This window comes from Panthera onca, chromosome C1, assembly GCF_046562875.1.
Source record: "Panthera onca isolate mPanOnc1 chromosome C1, mPanOnc1 haplotype 2, whole genome shotgun sequence".
NCBI lineage: Eukaryota > Metazoa > Chordata > Mammalia > Carnivora > Felidae > Panthera > Panthera onca.
Window position 1 is genome coordinate 119,178,844 of NC_138346.1, and position 27,732 is coordinate 119,206,575.

Sequence of the window (27,732 nt, forward strand, 5' to 3'; positions counted from 1 at the left end):
TACAGCTTTCCCTTCTCTGCTCCTTTCCCTGTAGTCCTCACCAGTTTTGCCTGCCTGGTTTAGTTCAGGTGACTGCCTCCTTCGGGGAATTTTCCATGACCTCCCTCCAGGTTGAGCTAGGTATTCTCTGGGTTCTCTTACTACCCCATACATTCATCGGTGACAGTGCTCGCCACATTCGTATTGGCTTTATTAAATGGTTGAGGTGAGGAAGATACTGAGTTATGGGGTGACTGAACTATTGTTGAGGACACCACTTTCTAGAACTCTTTACAGACCTTTGTTCTCAGTAGCATACAGCTGAGCTGTTCACCATCCCAGCCCTCACCTCATTCTGAGAAGAATAAAAAGAAAATTGGGCATCACAGTGTTCCTATTTCTATTGATATCAGAGCTATAAATTCAGATTAATATTTTCTGTTTTATACAAATTAAAGAAATGAATGGGACTGGGCTGGGAGTTAACTAATGTTTGTTAGTAACCAGATAATGTGCTAATTACAGTGTTTTATTTTGTGTGTTCTTTGTGATAACTGTATTAGGGGTAGTGTTTATTAAATATGATGATGGATATTTAGAAGGGTTAAACAGTTTACTCAAGGCACATAGTGGTTGGGTTAGGGTTTGAATCTAGACTTGTTGAACTCCAAGTCTGTGCTCAAATCTGTGGTCTTTTTTCTATACAAATTGACTCTATGGGTTGTTTTTTAAAATTTTTTAAAGATTTTGAGCCTTTTTATTTTATTTATTTAAAAAAATTTAATGTTTTTATTTAGTTTTGAGAGAGAGACAGACAGACAAACAGAGCGTGAGCAGGGGAGGGGCAGAGAGAGAGGGAGACACAGAATCCAAAGCAGGCTCCGGGCTCTGAGCTGTCAGCACGGAGCCCAACGTGGGGCTCAAACTCATGAACTGTGAGATCATGACCTGAGCCTGAAGTCAGACGCTCAACTGACTGAGCCACCCAGGTGCTCCTGAGTCTGTTTAATAGACTAAGTTCAATTTACAGTTCTATTATTTTAGAAAATGGTGATTCATTCTTTGATTTTTTTTCCATTTTAGAAATTTTCCTGGTTACTTTGAAATTAGAAGTCAATATTGAGTTAATATTTTATTCAGTCTGGTGATTTTTTTTTTTTTTTTTTTTTTTTTTTTACTATATCCAAGAGCCTTATTGCAGCTTTGTTCAGAACTCCTCCTATAATTTGTAGCTGTAGAGTTGAAGTATGAACTGTTATTTGATCTGGCTTTTGATGCAATAGTAAAGAAGGGTTGGAGTTATCTACTAGGAGAGGAAATGAAGTTCTAGGTATCTGAAAAAGAATGGATGGGATTAGGGGCGCCTGGGTGGCTCAGTTGCTTATGCATCTGACTCTTGATTTTGGCTCAGGATGAGGTCAGGATCTCATGATTTGTGGGTTCGAGCCCCATATCACACTCTGTGCTGACAGTGCAGAGCCTGCTTTGAAATTCTTCCCTGTCCTGCATGGCACTGTCTCTCAAAATAAATAAATAAATAAACTTAAAAAAAGAATGGATGGGATTACATAGTTGAAGAAATTAGGTATCACTTTGAAATAAAGGAGATTTGTAAATTTGCCATGTTTTTTTAATTATGTTTTTTATTTTAATTCCAGTGCTGTTAACATACAGCATATTAGTTTTAAAATTTTTTTTAAATGTTTATTTATTTTTGAAATAGAGACAGAGCATGAGCGGGGGAGGGGCAGAGAGAGAGGGAGACACAGAATCCTAAGAAGGCTCCAGGCTCCGAGCTGTCAGCACAGAGCCTGACGCGGGGCTCGAACTCATGAACTATGAGATCACGACCTGAGCCTAAGTCGGATGCTTAACTGACTGAGCCACCCAGGTGCCCAGCATTATATTAGTTTTTAATGACAGGAGCCCGATAGGTACTGTGTTGTTTTATAACTGCACAGATGCAGAAGGTTTGGTCTTTTGTAGCAAGTTCTGGGCTTCAAGATGACCAGAAATGTTTTCCAAGTCTTTTCATGGTTTGATTTGGGATAAATGAGTCAGCTTCCTTTTCTTCAGAAGGCTTTATTTGCTATCCATGGAGCTAATATCTCTTAGTTACTTTATTGGGGTATTGGGAGAATAAATGGCTCAATGAAAAGCTTTTTGAGCCTTTCATTTATCATGTAAATTAAATTTCATTTAAATGTAATGGTAAATTACAATTACAACTGTGAATTGTACTTTTCATGTAAAAAACATTGTAGATCCATGCTGTTTGATACGGTAATCATTAGCCATATTTTGCTGTTGAGTATCTGAAGTGTGGCAGGTTGAATTGAGATGTGCTACAGCTGTAAAATACCTGATTTTGAATTTTTTAAATAGTTTACTTATTTTAGGGAGAGAGACAGAGACAGAGTGTGGGTGGGGGGAGGGGCAGAGAGCTAGGGAGACACAGAATCCGAAGCAGGCTCCAGGCTCTCAGCTGTCAGCACAGAGCCCGACGTGGGGCTTGAACTCATGAACCATGAGATCATGACCTGAACCGAAGTCGGATGGTTAACTGACTGAGCCACCCAGGTGCCCCTAAATACCTGATTTTGAAAATTTAGCATGCAAGATAAATGTAAAATGTCTTGCTAATAATGTTTTAAATATTGGTTAGATACCAAAATGATAGTGTTTGGGATATATTGAACTAGATAAAATAAGATATGAAAGTTGGTTTCATTGGTTTCTTTTTCCTTTTTTTTTTTTTTTTTTTTTTTTTGACAGGAGACAAAGCAGGTTTATTAGGGTTCTGGGGCCAAGGATGCCTAAGGCCTGAGTTAAGGCAGCTCAGCTGGTTCTCATGGCCCAAGGGGCAGGTCAGGGCAGTGAGAAGGGGTGTCTTTTTCCTTTTTTTAAGTGCTAGCAGAAAATTTTAAATTATATCTGTGTGTTTCATGATACTCCTGTCAGACAGCACTACGTCAGGTGGAAGGGTGTTCTGTAGGCATTACCATTGCTGCTACTGTGCTGGAGCATCATCTCTGATCCGGGGGAGTAGAAGGATAGACTTGCAACTGTCTGCACAGGGGGGGTTGGGTTGGCCTCATCAGAAGAAAGCATGTCGGCCTTGTTCTGGTGTGATTTCCACATCAGTTTGGGACAGAACTGTGTTCTGATCTAGTCTTTTCACCTGACATGGCCGTCTAGAATAGTATCAGTTTGTACCTTCAAAAGCTACCACTCTTCTGGATGAACTAAAGCCCAGGTGAAAGAAAGAAATTGGTGTTGGGGGTTGGGCAAATGGTTTCCTTTTTTATAGGGATTTTATTGTAGAGAGAAGTCCGAGTAGTTGGATATTCCTTTAGGAAATGGAAATAAACCTAAGGATTTGATGAAGCCTGAGCACAAATGTCTTTATTATTACTGTATTTGGCCCCAAGATATCTTATGAGAGAAGTTCTGCTCTGGCAGATATCCACTTAAGAGAAAACAAAGTTATAAAAGGCCCCCAAATTAATTAAAGCAGTGTAGATTAATGTTTTGTCTACATGGATAGCTATTTGGATTTTCTTTTTAAAGGTTCATTTCCTTCAGAATTAAAGTTGCCTCTAGACTCAACTCACAAATTCCTCTCTGGCAACTCTTGGTTTGGGTTCACTCCTAGGGCAGACGTGATTTATTTTCCTGTGCTTGTTATTAACCCAGAAATGTAATTTCAGCTTGGGCTTGGAATAGTGCTCTGGGACGCTAAGCAGAAGTGAACAATGGAAGTTAGGTGGACATGAGTCAAATAAAACCAACCACATTTTCTCTCCACTCTCCTTTTATAACATGATGAGCCCGAAGAGTTGGTTACAATTCCCTTTATTGTTAGTTGCTCCAATTTCAGTAAAAACTTTTGGCATGAATCAGCAAGTACATATTGCCAAAGGTGGTGCGTGAGCTCCTGTGTCTGGGAATGGAGTCTTTTCGTGGCAGTATTTTGATTTTGAATTAGATGTCTCATTTCAGTCTCACCTCTGGTTGGTGACAAGCTGCTCCCTAGGATGAGACTTTTGTCACAACCACTTCTCTGTTTGTTAAATATTGTAGGATTGGAGGGTTTTGGTTGAGAGTGGAAACTATTCGTATCTGGGACTACACAAGTGTTCTCATTTGTATTTTGCATGAGGGAACGGGAACGTAAATCTCCCATTTCAGTTTCTCTGCTGTGAACTTGATTGTGAGGACTTGATGAAAGCCTGTTTTCTGGAATTCTCCTTCCCCACCCAATTTCAGTTTTCTGTCAGCTGGGCAGACTGTCAGGGTGCTGACCTGAATCACCCTCGTCCCAAAGGTCTCAGAGTTGATGAGTGGTCATGTTGGTGTGAACAGGGGTGAGTAGTTAGGATAGCTCCCCACAAAATGCAGGAGGCGAGAATGAGGGATTTTTTGTGCCCCGGTGGTCCATGACTCCATGTCCGGCATTGGCTGTCTCCAAGGCTAGATCCATTTTCACTCCATGGCTTTTCAAGCTCCCACAGAATGGTTGTAAGATAGCTTCTATAACATATTTATTGAATATACTGTTATATCCAGTATACTATGCTGGATGCTATAAGAGACACAGAGAAGAAAGAAATCAATTCTTTTAAGAGTGGTCAAATTCGCTAGGAAGAAAGAAGAAAGTCTGTATGTAACCACAGTAGGAGGTAGAAACTATGAATCAACATGAGTTTGAAAGAAGAGATGGATAGGAATTGGGGGCCATCTAAGTAGTTGGTTGGATGAAGGGGGAAACAGAGCAGAGTTAGCTTCTGTTTTGAATCTGCATAATGGGAGAATGTGGATTCTACTGACAGAGACAGAAATGGACTAGAGATGCTGGTGAGTTTTCCAAGAGGAAAACACTTAACAGTAAGACCCAGGAGGTCAAAATTAGAGGCAGGGGCTCTAGACTCAGATTTTGAATGTTGCTTTTGTTTGCCCTGGGAATGTTTCAGGTCTGTAAGGGAAGTGTGTGGTGTGAGAACAGAAAGTTTGGATCTAAATTGTGAAAAATGTTCACATTTCAGAAAATGGAGGAGGAAAGGGATCCAAAGAAGGAAGGTGGGGGAAGGGGATGTGTGCCTGTTGGGAAAAGCTTTGCCATGACAGCATCCCTGAGCCAGGGGCTGCATTTTAAGAACTGTGCCCTTGACTCAGCTCTGCATGCTTCTGTGGTGGCATCTGTGATATTTTACCACTGTTACTGGTTTATATGCTTACCTCACCTGAGAGACTCTCAGCCTCTGGAGGATGGGGGTGGTCTTACTTATTTTGGCATTCTCAGGACCAATGATAACAAATAGTAGTTTTTGAATGAATGACCACCAAGACACTGAGATAAGAATGATAACTGCAAAGAGTTAGTAAGCATTTTTGAGGTCATTGGAAATCTTCTAAAATGTAGTTTCAGTATAAAGGAGAGAAGGAAGCCAAATTGCAAGGGGTTAAATTGGGAGGGGGGGAAGGTGGGTGTGGAGGAAGGGGGAAGAGTGGGTGTAGATCACTTACTCAAGAGTTTTGTGAGCTAAAAAGGGGAGAAATGCAGGGCAGTAGCTGTAGGGGACAGAAACTTCATTCATTCATTCATTCATTCATTCATTCATTCATTCATCATGCATTCATATGATAGACCATAGAACCTAGGCTAGATGAAGTAAGGCAGCTAGAAGGGGGTTGGCTAATGAACTGGGTTATTTAGGAGGGCTTGACTCTTACAAGTGTTAGTAGGGGATAATTAGGTGAAATGGTTGTTGGGAATGGGAAAGGAGGGAAATGGGAAGTTATCATCAGAGTTGAAGTACCAAATTTGAGAACTTAGGGTTGGAACAATGAGTGTCTCATAATTAGATCCAAAATGTGAATGTGCTTGTGATATGGAGCAGATATGGAGGCTGTTGGGTTGAGAAAAATAAGAACTCTTGGCTTAGATGACCTTATTAGTCCTCAACTCAGGTATTTAATTTAATGGGAGATGGGAAGGGAAGGGGTAAGATTTTAAGTCACATGTGTAAGTCATTCAGGGAGGTGGAGATTGGTCTATGAGGACAACAGAAAGATGTGAGATGATTTAAACTATTAGTATTTAGGGGCACCTGGGCTTCCGACTTCGGCTTAGGTCATGATCTCGCTGTTCATGGGTTCGAGCCCCACATTGGGCTCTGGGCTTGGAGCCTAGAGCCTGCTTCAGATTCTGTGTCTCTCTGTCCCTATCCCCAGCTCATGCTCTGTCTCTCTCTCTCAAAAATAAATAAACATTAAAAAAATTTTTAATAAAAATAAATTATTGGTATTAGTTTTTTTTAAATATGCCTGTATAGAAAAATTTGCATATGAATCCATCTCTACTTTTTAGTGTCAAAAGTGAAACTTTTGCGTATACTAACTGCCTCTTCTGTAAGATGAGGAATAAGCATACTTTTAGTTTTATTATATCTTTTTTTCATTCTCCAGATTTTGTTTATATGATCTGGGATTTAAAAATTCATACTAGGGGCGCCTGGGTGGCTCAGTTGGTTGAGCGGCCGACTTTGGCTCAGGTCACGATCTCGCGGTCTGTGAGTCCGAGCCCTGCGTCAGGCTCTGTGCTGACAGCTCAGAGCCTGGAGTCTGCTTCGGATTCTGTGTCTCCCTCTCTCTCTGCCCCTCCCCTGCTCAAGCTCTGTGTGTGTCTCTCTCTCTCAAAAATAAATAAACATTAAAAAAAATTTTTTTAATTCATACCATAGTATTGCTGTTGAATTTTAAAATCTTATGCCTTTTCTTTTTTTATTTAAACTCAAATTAGTTAACATACAGTATAGTCTTGGCTTCAGGAGTAGAACCCAGTGATTCATCTCTTACATATGACACCCAGTGCTCATCACAGAAAGTGCCTTCCTGAATGTCCACCACCCATTTAACTCATCCCCCCACTTACCTCACCTCCCGCAACCCTCAGTTTGTTCTCTGTATTTAAGAGTCTCTTATGGTTTGCTTCCTTCCCTGTTTTTATCTTATTTTTTCTTCAATTAAAAATAGAACCACCCTATGACCCAGCAATTTCACTACTAGGAATTTATCCAGAGGATACAAAAATGCTGATTTGAAGGGGCACGTGCACCCCGAAGTTTATAGCAGCACTATCAACAATAGCCAAATTATGGAAAGAGCCTAAATGCCTATCGACTGATGAATGGATAAAGATGTTGTGTGTGTGTGTGTGTGTGTGTACACATACACACACAGATACACACACACACACACACACACACATATACATACAATGGAATACTACTTGGCAATGAAAAAGAATGAAATCTTGCCATTTGCAACAATGTCGGTGGAGCTAGAGTGTATTATTATGCTAAAGGCAGAGAAACAGATATATGATTTCACTCATACGGAATTTGAGAAACAACAGCTAATCATAGGGGAAGGGAAGGAAAAATAACTTACGCATTTTCTTTTAAAATTATTCTTGATATTTACATTGTTTTATAATCTACTTTATAATATTTTAGACTTAATTTTATATGTAACTTGTTTTTTGTTAACTACCAGTACATTTATGTAACAGCCTTTTCATTCCTGGATTCTTTATTTTGGTTTATTTTTTCAGTCAAATGAATACATCTTTGAGTAATTTTTTCCAAATGTTGCATGTTGGCATGTCTTCAGAGCTCTTAGATATTTTAAAAATACCATTTAATTTAGTTGCCTTCATACACAAATGGCATGTATTCTAGATATTGAATTCTTGGGTCACAAATCAATCTTAACAGGTTCCTAGACATTGTTCCTTTGCATTTTGCGAACATTATAGGGATGTCCAATGTCAGACAAGTCATTCTCTCTCCTTCCCCCCTCCTCTCCTTTCCCTTTAAAATAAAATCTTTAACCAGCATGGGTCTAGATATACCCCTATTATTTTTTCTCCTAGTACTTTTGCCCTTTGGATCTGCAGACTTAGGGGTATTCTCCCCTCAGAAAAGATTATCTTTTTCATTTTTTTTCCATTTGTTTCGTGTCTTCTATTATCTTTAATTAGGTCTTCATTCTTTCTCGTAGCTATGATCTTCTCTCTTGATATTTTAATTTTCTTGTCTTTCCTTTGCATTTGATGAGCACTTCTTAAGCATTTCCTTCATAACATTAATTTATTTTTCTTCATTGTCAGTTTGTCCTTCATAGCTTCCGACTATGATATTTATTTGAATTGCATTTTTATATTCTTACAATATTAACTCGTTGTATCTAGGTCTTCTCTGTTTCTCCCTTTTTCTCAGCCTGTCCTTCTTCATCAGAGTCCAGTGTCCTGTATTATTTTTCATCTCTTTTTAAAACCTACATTTGTCTACATTTATTGAGAATGTAGAGCCAACTCTTTCTAAGATGTATTAATTTCTGGAAGTGAACTTTTTCACAAGTACGCATCTTCCTCTACATTTACATTCTCCGTCTTTCGGATTGCAGAATGTTTCAATAGGCCCCATGTTGGTTTTTTCCATTTTACTCATTCTGCTCACAGTCACTGCTGCCCATAGAGTTGGTTGATTCTCTTTGGAAGCCCCGCTGCAGTGAGGTGAGGGGCTCTTTATGTAAACTGGTTTAACAGCCCAGCAACCCAAGAAGGTGGTGAGAGAGCTGGAGTGTGGGCCTCCTAGCAGGGGGACTGAAGCTTGGCACCATTCTCCTCTTCTTGTGTGGAGAAGCCTTTGTGCCAGGGGTCAGCTTTCTGAACATCCAGCATTGGCACAGCATCGATTGCTCTCCATACAGGGGCTAACCCTGGGTGCTCTTTGGTGCTGCTGCATCCGGAATTTGCCCCAGATGCACTGCAGACTCTCTCGTTGCTATAGCGGCCACAGGAACCCCAGGACTCCCCAGTGCTTTAAATTGCTATTGACCTGGAGGGGTGAGGTGGAGTTCAGTCCATTCTCCTCACAGCAGCCGAGTGGGCTTTCTGAAACACAAATTGGATCGTGTTGTTTCTTTGCTTAAAATGCTTCAGTGGGTCCTCCTTGTCTTTGGATAGAGCTCCAAGGCTCTGTATGTAGCTCCCTCTCCAGCCATACCTCGCCTGATCCATCCTTGTAAGTGAACCACACTGACTTTTTTTTCATTCACTCAAATGAGGCATGCTTTCTCTTCTATTCAGACCCATATACATACACTTACTTCTGCCTGAAATACTCCTCACTCTACCCTCTTTCTACACACGCTTCCACACACATTCACACTCACAACCCGGTTAACATATAAAATCTCTTTCTTTCCTGTTAACACAATTTAAAGTTTATTCAACTGTATTGCAAGTGTGACCTTAAGGTAGCATCACATGGCATACTTCTGAGTTTATTCCCGAGATATTCTGTTGTACTTATCTCTGTCTGTTTTATAGATCCATGTAGTCTCTGGAGCTAGGGTCATCTGGGTTTGGGTCACAAAGCAGTGAACAAATGGGTAAAAGAACTTTAGAAATAGTTAAAGCAGGAGATCACTGATCTTCAAATACCAAGAAAACTACTGCCATTGCTGTTAATATTTAGATATAAATTCTTGTTGTAGATGCAACCTTACTTAGGTGGTTCGAAGGGGTAGTTTGTAGGAAAATAGAATGTCAAAAAACATTACACTGCTTTTACATGGGCTGTCATTAAGTCCCACGATTGTAGCTTGCCAATGAAACATACTATCCCCAACTGGACCTTCAAAACATAGTTCTTCTCTATTCTCCTACTTTATGCTCCCAAGGCAACCTCTATCCGTTAGAACATTTAGCACTCTCTATTATAATTGTGTTTGGTTGTAAAACCCCTATTTGCAGGGTAGAAGCCCCAACTGTTTTGTTTACCAGTATAACCTCAGTGTATATAGGGTCAGGGCCTGGCACATGGTATATACGTATTTATTGAATGAATGAATGAATGAACAAGAACATTAAAAATTTCAGTTGTTGTTGGCCCAATCTTATCTTTCCAAATTCAGGGCTGTTACTGGGTTCTGTCAGAGCCTCTTCTCCCTACTTCCTGAGATACTTTAGTATTTTTCTTTGGTGTAGACCAGGTCTGTACTACATCTGTGAAACCAGCCTAATTGTATGAGAAGATTACATTTGACAACAATATACGTATGTATCACAGAATCTGGTACCTAGAAATTACTTAATAAATATATTTTTACTATTTGAAGTCAGTAGCAGCATTAAGGAATAAAGAAAACATGGATTCTTTGTCTACTTACCTTCATGCAGATGGAGGTAATTAGAAGAGGAGGGGGGGCATCTACTGAAGAGGGCTGACTGGGGTATAGTCTTTAGGGAAATCTTAGGTTTCAGTTGAAGAGGGAAGGTATCTGCCATAGTGTAGAATTACTTTTGAGACAGTTGAAGGATTAGGATCAAAAGGCAAGATGAATTGGGTGTGTCATAAATGGAATGGAGTTCAGCAAATAAGGAGGGGATAGAATGAGAAGCTTGGGTATTGACTGGTTAATGTCAATACAGGGTAATGGAAACTTTGGGAGTATGAATAAAGGTGCAAGGGAGATGATTGGAAAGATGGTTATTATTTTGGCATTAGAATGACCTAAGTAAAATAAGACAGGTCCAGATAAACTTTTGCTTAACAAATACTTTTGAATACTTCTCAAGAAGTATTATTAGCTGGCCACTATGCTAAGTGATGGGGATTCACTGATGAAGTTAATAGCTACCACCCATTTCTTCAGGGAACTTATAGTCTAGTGAGGAACACAGACATAAATCATATACTTAACTATAAAATTTTGAACTGTAATAAATGCTTTCACAAAAAGCAGGGGTTATTAGGAGAGCATATTAACAGGCAGAACTAGTTGATTTGGGGGTAGCCCTGTAATGTCTTTTTGAGCAGGTGACATTTTAGCTATGGACAGTGAGTAAGAATTAGTCTGGGAAAGGTAGAGATGAGAGTGTTCCAGACATGGGGAACACCATGTGCAAAGACCCTGAGGAAAGACTGTGATCATTTTGAGAAACGAAAAAAAGCCAGAGTGGCTAGAGCTAGTGGTGTTCCCAAAGGAGAGACTAGAGAGATTGGCAGAAAAAAATGGATAGCATTTAGAATTTCATCCTAACTATAATGAAGTCATCAAACCCTTTGTCATCAAAGGATTTGATCAGGCAAATAGTATACATTGAGATCATTCTGGTGATTCTTTAGGAAATATATTGGTCAGGATACAGGGAAACCAGGCTTTTGAGGAGTCCTAGAAAAGCTGATGGTGTCTCGGATTGGGGCAACATTCACTGAGATTCTTGCATTTATCTGTATGTATATCCCCTCCTCCCACATTATCCCCTTAGCCACTTGCATACCCCCAGGCCTCTTATACACATTTATGTTGTTTGTGCATTAGTGCACATGTTTTCTCAGGCAGAACCTGTAGATTCCAGAGTTTATACAGAATGTTTCAACCAGCTCTAGACCCAGCCAGGACTAGGACAGTCAAGCTTATCCTCTGATCTTACACTTCTGCAGTGGAATAGAGCATCTGTGCATAGAGAAGCTTCTGTAGGACAAGGTTATGGGTGTGCTCTGCTATGATATGGAAAGATGGAACCTCCACACTTAGGAGCTTGGGTGATCGCTGGCTGGAAGGAGATACTGGAGACTGAATTCTCTTGATTTAACCACAACAGAGGAGGTAGCAGGGCCAGAGCAAGGGCCTGCCAAACTCATTTTTTATATTATTCTTCATGTGCTGATTGTTGTTGCAATGAGAGTTGACCCTTAACAGGGCCACTGATGTGATAAAAGTTTTTCCCACGCACTTCACAGTTGAGAGATGACTAGGCAGGGAAAGGACTTTATCCTGAAGTGCTAAGGGTCAGTGATCATTTCTTTTCTGTTTTTCCTTTCCTCTCACTTCACAGTCACTTGTAACTCCAAGTCAGATTGGTGGTTTGTTTGTGGTACCTTGAAAGAGCCATAATGAGCTGTTTGTATCCCAGTGTGTTGTAACTCATAAGTGGTGTCTGTTTAGAGGTCCATGGCTCACTGGGCTAGAGCTTGATGCTGATGAAGCCTCAGTCATGGTTTCCATTTCAGTACAGCTCTCTTGGGTTCACTCTCTTATATTAACTTCCAGAGGCTGTGCCCACAATCTAACTCATTCATCCTTTGATTTTAAGACCATAGGATGAGGCAGTAAGAAACGATCGACATGAAGGTGACCTACTCCAACAAAACTAATGCAGCAGACATATTTTCTGATGGTGGGTCTTTAGTATTGTCTTCCTTAGTAGCACTACTGAAGTGCCTCGCTTTTCCCCTGTGTTTCTCAATCCTGCTCTGTCTCTCAACAGCCAGCTCAGAGTCCCCTTCCTTATTCAGACGACTAACTTGATCTGCTATGACCTCACACCCCCAACATCCTTTTCAGCACTTGATGATTTCCATTTTTTAATTTTGTCTATTTCTAACATTCCTCCAACTCGTTGTGCAAATGTGGACAAGTCACCGCACCTTTCTGGCCCTAGTTTCCCTGTGTGTAAAATGAGCACATTACATTAAATCTGAAGTCTAAGGTCTGTTTTACCCAGTGCCTGGTAAAGTGCCAGATACATAAACTGAGGTGAATGGCAGCCACAGTTCCTGTCCTCAAGGAGCATATAGTCTAATAGGGGCAGAGAAAAGAATAAATAAATATATTCTTTATTCTATAAAGAATAAATATATGTATTTATTCTGTAAAGAATAAATAAATACAAAAGTTCAACTTTTGATGGTGGCAGGATAGAGTGAATTAAATAGATGCATATGGAGAAAATTGGGAAGATGTGAATTTGGATATCTAGTTAAGTTATAAGAGAAGTCAAAGAATGGGAAGTTACTAGCCATATAAATAAGAGGGAGAAGAATATTTTGAGGTGGTGAGAATAGGATATGCAGAGGTTCTTTGGTAAGAAAGAACTTAATGTTTGAGCCAACAGTAAGTCATTGTGTCTGGAGTAAAATATAGCAAGGGAAGGTGTAGATTTGAGATATATTTAAGAGGCAAAAGTGATCAGCCAGAAAATTATCAGGAGCTACGGGTGGCCCTAAGTGTTTAAGGTATCAGCCAAGGATTTGGTACTGTGACATTTCATACCAAGTTAGCCGAGACTCATGGTGGCAGTAGAGAAGGTAGTTGCTAATAACAAGTTACTTCTTTTGTCTTTTGCTGATGGGAAATGGGAAGGGCCTAGTAGCCCAGTTCCTTAGCCTCAACATTAAATAGCAGTAGCTTGCAATATCTGGCAGGTGGAAATTACTAAGAGGGATAATTGATGCCCTCAAAAACTTGCCTAACAGAGCTTTGTGCAACATATTTTGGGAGTCACCAGCCAAGTGTGTGTGTTGACACAGATGATCTCCATGCTGAGACTTGTTTGAGTGGAACATTTAGTAGCTTGGTAGGGCATGGATACAACATAGCTCTCCCTTTTCACCAGATGCGTTTGTATGCTGGGTAGCTCATAACTTAGTTCTGTCTCCTTCTCTCCCTACTAACAGAGAGCCATTTGTTTTAGTCCCTCCTATACTCTAGACGAATCTTCAAATGCAGTTTTGATCATGTCTTCCCCCATGTGTGAGCCTATAATAACTCCCCCTTGCTTGTTGTATCACATTCAGAATTCATACTAGAATTCAAAGCCTTAAATGATCTCCAACCTTTCCTCTTTTTAAACCCCAGCCAAAGAATACCCTTCAGTCATTTTGATGTCTTCAGGACCTAGTCCTACCACCCTCAGTGAGCCTTCTGCCTCCAGCTCAGGTTAATGCTTTCTTGCCATGGAGTAGTGGGGAGAGCCAAATGACCTCAGACCATGCACCAACCCCTCCAGATGACCACCGTAAACTCTTCCTATTTCAATATTCAGTGACTTTCCGCCTTTATTCTCATCTGTACCAAGGGTGTTCTTTAATTATCACATGCTTCCTGCCTTCTCAGTGTGCTTTATGATCCTAGGATCAGAGATCTAGCCTGCAGATCTTGTTGATTGAAAGCAAGGCTGGAAACTGCTGTAGTGAGAAGGGCAGTAGATTTGGAGCCAGACTGATCTGGATTTGAATGGCAGTGCTCTCACTTACTAGTTTATGACCTTTCTGACCCTCATGTTTCTTATTCTTAGGCTTCTGCATTGATTTCCTCCTGTGCCAAGAAGTGGTGGCCTGAAGGAGGGGCAGTATCTTAGCAGGCATTCCAATGGGAATTTTGGAGCAAGCACTTGTAGTGGCCTCCCAGCTTACCATTTTCCTCATTCTGGTTTGTAGAATTGGAATGAAGAGTAAAAAAATTCTGGCAGAAATGAGTCTGAGAGGGAATGTTTTTCTGGAGAAATGTTCCTGAATCTTAGAGAAAAATGACCCATTTTGTAGAAAGTAATTTATAAGCCAGTGCGCTTTTGGCTCTCTACATTTGGTTACTCTGACAAACATTATCTAACAGATAGATATACAGTTCTCAGGTGTTCTAATCTTCAACAACAATCCCATTCAAAAAATAGCAAACTGTACCTAAAAGTACATTTGATTTTTGGATAATAATTTGAGTGTTGAATTTTTCCAGTAATCTGATCATGTGAGTAATGATTTGAGTCCTTCCAATCCTTCTTCACCCTCTTCACTTCCTCGTGCCTTCATGAACTTGGGAAACTGAGGCACACAAAGACAGTTTTGATACGGTCAGACTCACACCTCAAATCTTCATTAAAAGTTTTAGGGGTGCCTGGGTGGCTCAGTCAGCTAAGCATCTGACTTCGGCTCAGGTCATGGTCTCATGGTTCCTGAGTTCAAGCCCCGTGTCAGGCTCTGTGCTGACAGCTTGGAGCCTGGAGCCTGCTTCGGATTCTGCATCTCCCTCTCTCTCTCTCTGCCCCTCCCCTGCTTGCACTCTGTCTCTCTCTCAGAAATAAATAATAAACATTAAAAAAAGAAAAGAGTTTTAGAGGTAGGCAGCTCTGGTTTAAATCCTGCTTCCCCTGCTCTCCCTGCCTGACACCAGTTATTTTACCTCTCTGAGCCTATTTCCTCGACTCTAAATGAGATAAATTTTGTGACAGCTCAGCACAATGCCTGGTTCAAAGCAGGGAAACAATGACTCTTGGTTTCCTTTCCCAGGGGTACCAAATATCCATTCCAAGCATTGTTTTATTTACCTAGTCTGTCTTACTATAATATTTAAGTGTCTGAATATTATGTTACGTAAGAAATACATACGAGATATTTTTAAACGCACAGTGTCCTATACTCAGAACTATCACAGAGCCAGTCAAAAAGAAAAAGAACATCCAAATTGCTCAGATTCACCACATAAGTTTGGTTTGAGGGTACCCTAGATATTTGAGTTAGCTTAAGAGACAAGACTCTCAGTAATCTCCAGGTTACAGTACCTCTTTACCTACTTCTTAGTCATGTTTTCATTTCTAAATCCCACCTGTATCCTAATTACATGTCTGTCTTTACTCTGATGCAGCATTTCTGCCTGTAGAGTAAGGGAGCAGCGCTTTCTGCAATAAATGACATCATGTGCCCTGGGGGAAGTGATTGCCTGTGCGTGTATGCAGACTCACTCACTCACTCACTCAGTTCGTATTAGTTAATACTGGGGGGTGCAGTTGACAGATCCCCATCTGAAATTAGGGAAACCTACTGAAAGGGCCATCTCTCATTATGAGCATTTGGGCTTCAGGAACAACTGGAACCAACAACTTGAATGCCACCATGATTCTGTTTTTCTCTTTGCACTTCTGATTCACCCCTATCACTTTGTAGACCAGCCACTTTATCCTTTTGGTCCATGTGGCAAAGGGTCCCTAGTCCAAAAATTTAGAAAAGGGACATAGTGATAACAGCTTGTGTCAGATGCCCATCCTGGGTCAGTCAGCTAGATTAGGAGGTCATGATCGTGTAAAGATATGGTGACTCCTTCAAGAATTATATGGATGAAGTGGGGTGAGGAGAAGCACACAGAATGGGGGTGATGAGCACAGAGTTCCAGAGATGCCCACACACCCATCCTGCCATCCTGGTCAGTGAGATTTTAGCTAGGGATACAAAAAAATATTCCGAACTGAGGTTGTTTACAGCCAAGTGATGGGAGATGGATGTAGAATCAAGTAAGTGCAATAGAGTAATGCTAGTTCTTTTTTTTTTTTTTTTTTTTTTTTTGAGAGAGAGACAGAGTAGGAGTAGGGGAGGGGCAGAGAGAGAGGGAGACACAGAATCCGAAGCAGGCTCTAGGTCTGAGCTGTTAGCACAGAGCCCGACACAGGGCTCAGGCCCACGAACCATGAGATCACGACCTGAGCTGAAGTCAGTCGCTTAACCGACTGAGCCACCCTGGTGCCTCAGATGGTAGTTCTGTAATAATGGGTGTACAGGTTAGATTAGGGTAAAGAATAGACAGTCAGTTAGGTTAGATCAGATACAACTAACTTCTGTTAGCAGTGATGGCTACACAGCTGGGCACATTGAAGGCTTTCTGAAAAGAGCCACTTGAGTTATTGTTAGGAATTCTAGGGACTAGGGATAGCCTTGGCATTTTCTGAGTATAAACATCATGTGCTTTTTTATTGAGAGGCCTCTTCACCAGCATGCCTTTTTAAATTATTCATCGAATTCTTTAACAAAGATAGAATTAAAGGACACCTTGAGGGTTTTTTTTTTTTTTTTTTTTTTTTTTTTTTGAGTTTCAGCCACTTGTGTTGTGTTTTGGAGAATTCAGATGATCTGAACATGAGTTCCCTTTGATAGCTGTCTAAACTGATATTCATTAATTTGTTTCATAATCCATGTGGTCTGGCACTAAATTGTTTGTTAATCACAGATTCCTTGCTTGTAAGCTGAAGACATGCTTTTGTTCCTTATCACAGAGCCCGAGAGCTTTTGTCATAGGCCCCATCCTTTGCTGTTATAGTGACCTGCCTTATATCCATAAGTGGTCTCGCATATTGTCCTTCAGTTTGGTCTTTTTCAGACAGATCAAACCAATCCTTTTTCCGTCTTCTATATCACTGGGTCACTTTTCTGCATCTTATTCCACAAATCCACATCCTTGAAGGTTGGGTGCCACAGGCTGTGCACAGTTTGCTCCAATTTCGTCCGTCATCTTGGTGTTGCCTTTCACCTCTACAGTTTACCAAAGCTTTTCATGTCCTTCATCTCTGCTGCCTACCTTCTCTCATCCTTTCTTTTATTTCTTAATTAAACTTTTTGTTTTGAGATTATCATAGTTTCACATGCAGTATGAGAATTAATACAGAGAGATACCCTATATTGTTTACCAAGGCTCCCCCAATGATAACATCATCATGCAAATCTGTTGTACAGTATCATAACCAGGATGTTGACGTTGATACAATCAGGATATAGAACAACTGCCTTGACATTTTGACATTTAGATTCCTTCTAATCATTCACTCCTGTTTTTCACTCCTCTCCTATATTCTTCTTCCCACTTCTCACTTACATATTCATTGCCCCAGGGATTTAACTGAGTTAAGGATGCTGCAAGACTAATTTTTTCTTTAATAGGTTGGCTAAATTCTCACGTCAGAATTTCTAGGAATGGCAGTTTCCACTCCTCTTTATTTGTCTGGAATAGATATCATGTGGATTGTCTATGGTAGCCCTAAAATTCACATGAAGACCTGGTCCGCTGTGAGTTCCACTTGCCTGAATTTCAGGCAGGTCACATGAGGATGAGGCATGTGCGGGAGCTGGTGTGGTACTAATTCTTTGGGACTTCAGAGCCCTAATCAAAGGCACTTTCTTCCCCCAAAGGACAGTTCTGCACAGAGGATGTAGACGAGTGTCTGCTGCAACCTAACGCTTGTCAGAACGGAGGCACCTGCACCAACCGCAACGGCGGCTATGGCTGCGTGTGTGTCAATGGCTGGAGTGGAGACGACTGCAGTGAGAACATCGATGACTGCGCCTTCGCCTCCTGCACTCCCGGCTCCACGTGCATTGACCGCGTGGCCTCCTTCTCTTGCATGTGCCCTGAAGGAAAGGCAGGTGAGGCCAGCAGGACAGAACTGGAGTTCACGGAAGGGGCCGGGGAGCATTCAGGATCTTTTAATGAGCATCTGTAGGAACATGTTAGTCAAGTGTCAATTCTGGAAGTGTAATTGCTAGCTCAAGTGCTATGAAAGTAGTCTTCTTTAGGGCTTTTGGCTCTCATCTTAAATCTGCATACCTCAGTTTTTCATCCCCCTAAAATGAAAGTTAGTAACTATTGCCTTGGGAACTTCTGTTGACCTCCTTAAGATTTGAGGCTGAAAAGCACCTCAGGAATTAAGGTTAATTTCTCAGAAATGAAGACCAAATTACCAATAAATGGATTTAGGAACTTCATTTTGAGAAGAACTCTTTTACTCAGAAGGAGTTGGGAGGAGAGAAGCATTTGAATGCATTCTAACTCTCAGTGTCTATGGAAATATTCCTCTAAGGGAAGAATTTTACTAACTGCAAAGTCAGTTGCTCTAGTCTCTGAAGGTAACAGCTCCCAGTCCTAGGGGTAGATAGCAGTGAAGGGAGGAATGTGACAGAAGAAGATAGGTTAACTGAGAATTTTGTACCCAGCACTTCTGAAATGTTCTCATTTCGGCTTTTGGAAAGGCCCCACCTCTAGCTTTGTAGACGAAGCATTAGTTACCTGTTCTTAAGCTAATTGCAGACTGGAAAATCCAGTTCCCATGTGAATTACATGGAACATGGGACCTAGTAATACCTTTAGAGTCCTGGGGGCACTTGAGCCAGGAATGTTGACACTATTAAAAAGCTACTCTAGTATAGGCTTATGATGTTCAGCTGTTTTTTGTTTTTGTTTTTGTTTTGTCTTCTGAGGCTAGTCAAATCCTGGTGGCCCCATGATCGTCAGGTAGCAAGCATAATTTTAGGAAAGTAGTTGCTAAATAAAATATAATAAAATATAAGAGACATGCAGTATTTGGAATATGTAGTAAAAAATTATTTGTTGTTTATTTGAAATTCAAGTTGAACTGGACATCCTCTATTTTTATTTGCTAATCTGGCAGCCCTCTCAGAAGGCTCTCTCCATTTTCATGTCACCATCCTCTGACCATCTCACTTTATGGCCTAGGATGCCTGTACCCTTGAGGAGAGGTCTACCTGGGGGCTTAGGGTCAGAGCATGAAGGTTGTCCACAGAAGCTCCTTGCTTGCTGCTGGCTGCAGCATGTCCCTAAGGTAGGATTAGGCAAAGGGGAAGTTGCCTCTAAATCTCCATGTTGGACTTTGGTGAGGTGAGCATAAGATTTTCCCAACTCCATGAAAGAGAAAACTCTTCCTCAAGTAAGGGACATTTTTTCTTTGTTCTCCTTGCCCCACCCTGTGTGACAGGTCTCTTGTGTCATTTGGATGATGCATGCATCAGCAATCCTTGCCATAAGGGGGCACTGTGTGATACCAACCCCCTGAACGGGCAGTATATTTGCACCTGCCCCCAAGGCTACAAAGGCGCTGACTGCACAGAAGATGTGGATGAATGTGCCATGGGTAAGTACACGGAACCTTCCCTATGCCTCATGGTGTCTGTCGAGCTCAGTGAGCATTCAGACAGAAGCACATTTTACTCTAGGAGCATGTTACACCCAAACCTCCGATCTCTCCTGTTACATGCTTACTGTTTATAACCCCCCAATGTAAACATATATTCTCTTCTAAGAACTGAGTAAATGGAAAGTCTGTACCTGATTCCTAACAGGAAGCCCTACCCAAGTGACAGTTCGGGCAAAAGAACAGAGATGCACAAGAGTTGAAATTGCTTTAGTCTTGCCTTGCCTTGGCTTCTTCCTTTCTTCTTTGTATTTTAAGGAAGAAAATAGTAAATTGAGAACCGGATTATTAAAGGCCTAGCCCTAATGCTATCATTATGCAGAGTCAGATCCACTTCTGCAATCCATATTTGTGGAAATTCTATCAAAGTACTTTGATTCCAGTAATTGGTGCTTGTGTTTTCTAGCCAATAGCAATCCTTGTGAGCATGCAGGAAAATGTGTGAATACAGATGGTGCCTTCCACTGTGAATGTCTGAGGGGCTATACAGGGCCTCGTTGCGAGTTGGATATCAATGAGTGCCATTCCGACCCCTGCCAGAACGATGCGACCTGTCTGGATAAGATTGGAGGCTTCACGTGTCTGTGCATGCCAGGTACATGGGCCCGTCAGTATGTGGGATCTAGACAAGAGACAGTGCCCTGCAGTTCTCTTAGGCGGAGCACTCAGTACAGGGTGGCAATCCCATGAGCTCTGTCAGCATTGAATTCCCAATAATGACAGGGTTCCTAGCCAAGGGGACCCTTAAGGAGTAAGGCAGTGCTAGAATTCTTAGAGTGATGGACACTAAATTAAACAAGTCCATATATCAACATCAGTTACATGTAAGAGAAAAATTCGGAAGTGATTGTTTTTATGCAAGTATTCTTTGGTTTAACAAAGGATTTACCATAACAGTCCTATAAATAGCAAGGTTTCCTAATCTCTTGATACATTATAAATACCATACTATTCCATTTATAAAAATTATTTTACCCGTAATTGTTTAGGAACTTGCTATTTATCCGTAGTAATGTGCATATTGTTAGTTGTACTCTGGAGTGCTTCTACAGAAACCATTTCTTGAATTCTCAGAGAGCACAGGTAAGTCCAGTTTAAAATGACGTTTGAGGGGCGCCTGGGTGGCTCAGTCAGTTGAGTACTGATCCCAGTATTGTGGGATCAAGCCCCTGGTCGGGCTCCACGCTGAGCATGGAGCCTGCTTAAGATTCTGTCTTCCCCTGCCCCTCTGCCCCTCTCCCCCACTTGTGTTCTCTCTCTCTAAAAAAAAAATAATAATAATTTAAAAAAAGGAAAAAATGACATATGATAGTGGCTGCTTTACTTGATTAAACCTGCTAGCCAGTCTAGCACTGGAAGGCCCTCCTGACCTTGACTTGTACCCTGAGAGCAACAGGATCGCCAGGTCAGCGGGTCTGTGTGAACATTGACTGGGGACCCTATGGGCCTGGCACTGCTCTGAAAGTGAAGCAGGGCCTGGTCAGAGAATGTGGGAGTGTCTTTGCTGGCATGCTATATTTTACCAGTGTCTTTGGAGGTAACCTTTTCTCCCTCTTCACAGTGATGTGCGTTTCTCACCGTATGCTCCTATCTCACTGATACTTGCAGTGACTATTTCCCATCAGGGGAGACTCCGCTTTGCCTTCTGCAGAAATGTTCATGCTCATAGAGGATGTAGTCATCTGCAAATTTGTGCTTTCTTGGCTAGAATATGCCTTTCTTTCTAAGCCACTTGTGTGGTCTAATTTGTTCAGGTTTCAAAGGTGTGCATTGTGAATTGGAGATAAACGAATGTCAGAGCAACCCTTGTGTGAACAATGGTCAGTGTGTAGATAAAGTCAATCGCTTCCAGTGTCTGTGTCCGCCTGGTAAGTGCCCACCACCTGCCCCTGTTTTCTTTGAAAGCACAAAGCTGACTGACCACAGGGAAGGGAGGAGGAGAGAATGTGTGTGGGCTGTACATGAGGAAGTCATTAAAGTGAGCACTTCGGAATCGGAGTGTGTACAGAAACGGGGAGTTTGTTTCAGCTAGTGTATCATCCAAATCCTTTGTGGCCAGAAGTCCAAGTCTATTCTGAATGGCCCATGACCTCTCTGTCTGTGTATATATTTCAGAAAGTTCATACCTCACAGAAGCCTTAGTTGTAGGCTATTCAGGGATTTTCCCCCGCCATGGGTCATATTCTTCAAGCCCCTCTGTGAGACTTTTATTGTTAGATATTTCACCCTAGGTCCAGAAACAGACAACACAAGTCAGTTTTTTCCAAAGAATGCTCTGTGTCTCCTTTTGCCCCCCAAAGCTACTGTTGAAGACATGCCAAATTTTCTGCCACAGACAATAGCCTCTCCTTGTTATTTCTCCAGAGAGAAGGTCCCGGTCCTCTGAAGCTACCCTCACTTGTTTGAGGGCTCCATGTATAACCATTCTGTCCCTACTTCAGCTGCAAGTGAAATCTGTACTGGGAATAAACAGAGGTTGAGACACACACAGTTGTCTCTGATGCCCTGAGCTTCACCCGGTTATCCCAGTTACCTGCTGGGGAGAATAATTTTATGTTTGCTGAGCCACTGGTTTAAGCCCTTTGTAGACCTTAGATGGATAGACATAGGGGAATCCTTTGACTCGTGTCATCACTCTGCCCTTTTAAGGTTTCACTGGGCCAGTTTGCCAGATTGATATTGATGACTGTTCCAGTACTCCGTGTCTGAATGGGGCAAAGTGTATTGATCACCCAAATGGCTATGAATGCCAGTGTGCCACAGGTAAGATTGTTCTCACTTTCTGTTCACCTGATATGTCTGTCCGAACAAAATAGGAGGCTGTCCTCTACTCGCTGCCCTACCAGGCCAGTCCACTAATGAGCTGCTCTGTGTTTAAAGAGAGCTGCTTCCAGCATAGTTTTTGCTTCTCTCACGGTTTTCTCCTACAACACCTGCCTCCTTCTCCACCACAATAGTGGCCTAGCTTGGACATTTCCATTTGGTGTCCAGGTCTTTCTGGGATAGATTTTGGCAGCGGTGAGTTTCCAGCTGGCTTGACTTACTCCTTTGGGAAAGGGAAGAATTCCAGATGAAAGCTATTTTTCACTAGGGCTTCTCAGCAGGAGACCTGTCTCTGTGTTTTTTGAGGCAAGTGATTGAACAAAGGCCCAGAAGTCTAAGGGCCATTGTGTGCAAGTGCAGAGGTTTTCCGAGTAAAAGACTGCCCAGCCCGAGAGTCAGGTGTGTTATCTGAATGGGAGAGAGAACTCTGGGAAAGTTTAGGGCCTCTTTCCTGACTTCTGCTACTACAGTGAAAAAAGAATCTGTTTACACATATTCTGCATTTCTGATCTGTGGCCACATTTCTCATTTGGGAGTGGATTTGATTAAGTCAAACGTCCCTTATTACACATTTGCTTTTACACAGACCAGTATTATAGAGAAGGACTAGAAATTATTAGAAAAGATGATTTCTCAATTTATTTTTTATATGACCGCATAAGGGAAAAAGAAGTTATGAATATAATTCCAGACCTGTTTCTTATTTTGGAAGATTGATTCTTAAAGGATTTTAAACATCATGTGCATGATTTCTTTCTGATGACAGAAAAGCAAACTAAGTCACAAAAATAAACACAGAGAATTAGTGTTTCAGTAGTACTGGAACATTACCATTTACTGGGCCTCTTTAGATTAGGTCCCGTCAGATGAACCAGTTCACTTCTTTCTCTTTTTGCAAACTGTTGTTTTTGGTTGGAGGAGTTCCAGATTTTGTCCTCCTCTGGCCAGATTATCCTCATGGACAATAACCTCTGGAGAGAGTTTAAAAATCTTGAACTCATGTTTGAAAGGAAGAGATCCCACCCCACCCCTCGCCTTTCTTTAAAATCCTTTAAAAGGGATTTAAAGTTGAATGAAGTCTTATTTTCCCTTTTTCTTTTAATGCTCATAAACTTTCATTCATTTTAATTAACAGGTACTTACTAAAAACTTAGTATATATGTAAGCACAGTACTCTGGGAGCGTTTAAGAGGGATAAAGAAAAGTTCTCTGTATACTAAGGTCAGAATTGGGAAGATAAGATACACGTAACCATTAATACAGTATCTGTATGTTGGGTTTTGGAAGAAAGGGATAGAGAGGTAAAAATATAATGGAAAAATATTGAGAGCTAGTCCCCACTGAAGCCCAGTATGAAATGATGATGCAGTTAAAGTATCTCTGCAGTGAAACCCACTGATCATTTTGAGAAAGGTATTTGAATTCTACAAATTTTATTTGAAAAACTTTGTTTTAAACACAACTCTCTAGGATTGCCTTATAAATGGTTTGTTTCAGCTGCTCGTTGGCTGCAGTAGAAATGTTAGGACATGAGGTCTATAGTGGATGTGGCCGCACTTATATTCAGGTGTGGAGTCTGCCTTGGTTTTTAAGCCTTCTTGGTAAAATTCCTTTCAAGGATTCACTGGTGTGTTGTGCGAGGAGAACATCGACAACTGTGACCCTGATCCTTGCCACCATGGCCAGTGTCAGGATGGGATTGATTCCTACACCTGCATCTGCAACCCGGGGTACATGGGTGCCATCTGCAGTGACCAGATAGATGAATGTTACAGCAGCCCTTGCCTGAATGATGGTCGCTGCATTGACCTTGTAAATGGCTACCAGTGCAACTGCCAGCCGGGCACGTCAGGTAAGCCTGCTCTCTTTATGTCTCCTCTGGAGTTTTCACTCTTTCTCAAAAACAATTTGCACAGATATCTCAGACTTTCTTGGCATATGCTTCGATACCTAAAAAACAGTCCTGATTCTGAAAAGCACAGCCAAAGCTTCAGCCAGAAACATCTCAGTCTCTAGTCAGTGGAGAAATTAGAGACAATAGTTTTGCAAAACTGATGACTCTGTGTGTGTGTGTGTGTGTGTGTGTGTGTGTGTGTTTTATTAGAAGAAGACACCCCACCTCAAAAAATAGAAATTATTATTTAAAATTGGAAACCCTCTTGCCTTTGTGTCTTGATTTGATTGTCCTTTTCCCTTGAACTTCCACCCCACTCAGAGTAATGAAGCTGGCCCTTTTCCTTCTTGCTCCCTCCTGTCCTTCCAGTTGTGTTTTTCTCTGTTTCAGAGTCCAGTATCTTTAATGTGACACTTTTCTTCTGCCGTGTTTCGGGTGGACCTTGGGCATTTGGGGGAATTCTCAGGGAGAGCAGAGACTTCACAGCACGGTCCAGTCATTGTAAATTAGAATGCACAGCCACCGTTTCCCACCCCCGAGTTCAGTGCTGTTTCCCCGACTCTGGTTGAGTGACTGCTCGTTAGTTGGGAGGGCATGCTGCTCCTTGCTGGGGGAATGTTGAGTTATTTTCTCAGGCGGCAGCATTTCGCAGGTCTCACTGGAGTCTGTTTTACTTATTTGAGGAATAATTATGGTCACAACTGTGGTTAATGGACAGAGAAGTACTATGTCTCAGATCAAAGAAAATGTATTAGTGGAAGATTAACTAGTGTGTGCCTTTGTTAGAAGGGAACCTGCCAATACAAGAGAGTGATTTATTGAGAACTCATTCTTGATTTAAGGAAAATGGCCTACATAGGGGGCAAAGGTGGGGGAGGTGGTTAACTGCCCTCATTTTATTTTGTTATTTCCAAATCCATTTCTTCAAACTTGTCAAAGGCCCTGGTCTTCGTCCAGGACCTCATACATGCCAAGTTTGAAAACAAAGTCCTTTTTGAGTTGCTCAAGCATACGAAAAACATCCCATGCCTTCACAGTTGAAAGTGCCTTCCCCCTCCCCACGTTTAGATAACTCACTAAAAGGGCTGAATAGATCTTTGTGAAGCCTTCCAAAAGCAATTTGCTTCCGGGCTGGTCCCCAGACATGAGAAATTGCAGTACGAAAAGAAATTTGAGAGATTTACAAGCAATTGAATGGACGCCTTTAGAATGGTGGGGCTGTTTTAGGCTTTGCTATCATTCCCATTATAACAAACATACTAGAAACCTGGGTGAGTGGTGGGTTGGCAAGCACTTTGTTTTCTCTGGGATTATATCATTATGCCAGGATGTATCAGGTGTATTCCCTGGGGAGGACAGAGAAGGCAAGGTGTAAGTAGCTGTCACTGAGAAATGCAAGAAGTAAATATGAGTGGTGTGCAGGCAGCATAGAGTGAAGGCCCCAAAACCTCTCAGAAAACTGCCAAATCTCTTCCTGTGGCTGTTGGGAGAATTAAAGCAAAGAGATGTAGGCGTTATAAAAAAATCTTGGTCTATAATGGGTGGAGAAAGACCTGACATGTACTGCGGGCCTAGATGGACGGGTCTCTTTTAATTAATCATTCTGAATAGACTTTTGAGTTCTAGAGTGAGAATCCATAACCCATTCATAACTTGGTCCTAAGTTGGTAGGTTGGATTTTGGATGAGTATAAACAGAAGGGGTACTTTACCATGTGCTAGTTAGAATTGTGGTTTCTCACTTACTGGGTACTTAAAGTGAGATAAATAACCCAGAATCACTTCTGAGGCTTCTTTCACCCATGGTCTTATGATGGGAAACTGTTTTAAGTAAGTTTCTTAAGGTTTTAAGTCACAGAAACCAACCTGACTAGTTTAAGGATTCCTTAGCAAACAAGCAAACGATAACTACAGAATAGACAAAAGATCTAGTGAAAGCACACAGAAGTATCTTACAGATTCCAAGTGAGAATTGATTGGTAAAGCTTTGCAGAGATTATCAGGAAACAGAGCAATTTATAGACCACAGTTCATATAGTCCCACAGTTCATATTCCAGTGTCCCAATGAGAAAATTACATTGGCTCATCTTGGGCATGGTGTCTGGTCCTACTCAAATAAAATATAGCCTCCTGCGGCCTGCCATGGTTGATTGTAGGTGAATGGGGGTTATCAGTCAAGGCTAGACACATCTCCTAAAAGTATCCAGGAGTATGGAAACTCTTGCCTCATTTGTGGCTAGTGAGGCAGCATGGCCTCGTTCATCACAGAGTGACCAGTATGGTGTGGTGAAGGGGACAGAATCCAAAGTGCCTGGTTCACATCCTGGCTGTACTGCCGTAGTTGTGCAAGTCCACGATACGGTGGGTGTATTACAACTTGATGTACCAGTTGAGTGAGAAAACTAAAGAAAACTTATGTGAAGTGGGAGGCAGAGTACTTGCACATAATAATGGCTCAATAAATTTTAACGTAATTATTATTAATAAATATTAATACAAAATATGAGTGAATCAAAATTTTTACAACTTTCAATGGAAATTTTGTTAGTTTAAAGCCTAGTTTTACTGGGCTTTAGTTTTAGAATTTTTAAACTACCAAAGCGTTTTTCTATGAATGGGAAATAAGACATCACTAAATTCATGTTAAGTACATAACAAAGTATCATGAGTATTTTTATAAGATGATGGTAAAAATTATGACTGCTATATCCTTGCTGTTTAGTTACCCATATCTACAATCACACCTTTATTAATATAGCTCTATCTAGGGTTGGCTGTATACTCTTTAGATTTCTTAACACCTAGCATCACATGCTATTTTTGTGGTAATACTGCATGGTTTCTTTTCTACTTTTATCTTTGCAGGTGTTAATTGTGAAATCAATTTTGATGACTGTGCAAGTAACCCTTGTGTCCACGGAGTCTGTATGGATGGCATTAATCGTTATAGTTGTGTCTGCTCACCGGGATTCACAGGTAACACCTTTTTTGTTGGGAGGTCCCTTCTTCAGCCCCATCACTTTGGGAAAGGGGCATATGAAGGAAAATCACTTTTCAAATGTTTCCTATTTCTTTGTCTCTTTGAAGGTTAGAAATGTGTTTCTGTACTTCTCTGGCCTAGTTTTCTACTAATAGGCCTTCCATAAATCATAACATGAAACTTTTCCTCAGTTAGGGTTTTTAGACCACATGTTTTTGGTTTTTTTTTTTTTTACATTTTATTTATTTTTGAGAGAGAGAGGGAGACAGAGCACAAGTTGGGGAGAGGCAGAGAGAGAGAGGGAGACAGAATCTGAAGCAGGCTCCAGGCTCTGAGCTGTCAGCACAGAGCCCAACGCGGGGCTTAAACTCACAAGCCGTGAGATCATGACCTGAGCCAAAGTTGGATGCTTAACCGACTGAGCCACCAGGTGCCCCTTTAGACCACATGTTATAG

At 41.2% G+C, this 27,732-nt stretch overlaps 1 protein-coding gene and 1 pseudogene across 1 annotated transcript in view; one reads left to right on the forward strand and one right to left on the reverse strand.

Annotated features, from left to right (window-relative positions):
- Positions 1 to 27,732, forward strand: part of NOTCH2 (notch receptor 2) — a 164,058-nt gene that overhangs the window by 86,692 nt on the left and 49,634 nt on the right. Inside the window, exons 6-12 of the mRNA XM_060621722.3 lie at positions 17,784 to 18,017; positions 19,364 to 19,519; positions 19,986 to 20,174; positions 21,334 to 21,447; positions 22,229 to 22,342; positions 24,021 to 24,254; positions 27,162 to 27,272. Of these exons, the coding sequence (XP_060477705.1) occupies positions 17,784 to 18,017; positions 19,364 to 19,519; positions 19,986 to 20,174; positions 21,334 to 21,447; positions 22,229 to 22,342; positions 24,021 to 24,254; positions 27,162 to 27,272 (1,152 nt within the window). The remainder of the gene's footprint in view (positions 1 to 17,783; positions 18,018 to 19,363; positions 19,520 to 19,985; positions 20,175 to 21,333; positions 21,448 to 22,228; positions 22,343 to 24,020; positions 24,255 to 27,161; positions 27,273 to 27,732) is intronic.
- LOC132671198 (ubiquitin-conjugating enzyme E2 D3 pseudogene) lies at positions 9,310 to 9,666 on the reverse strand (annotated as a pseudogene).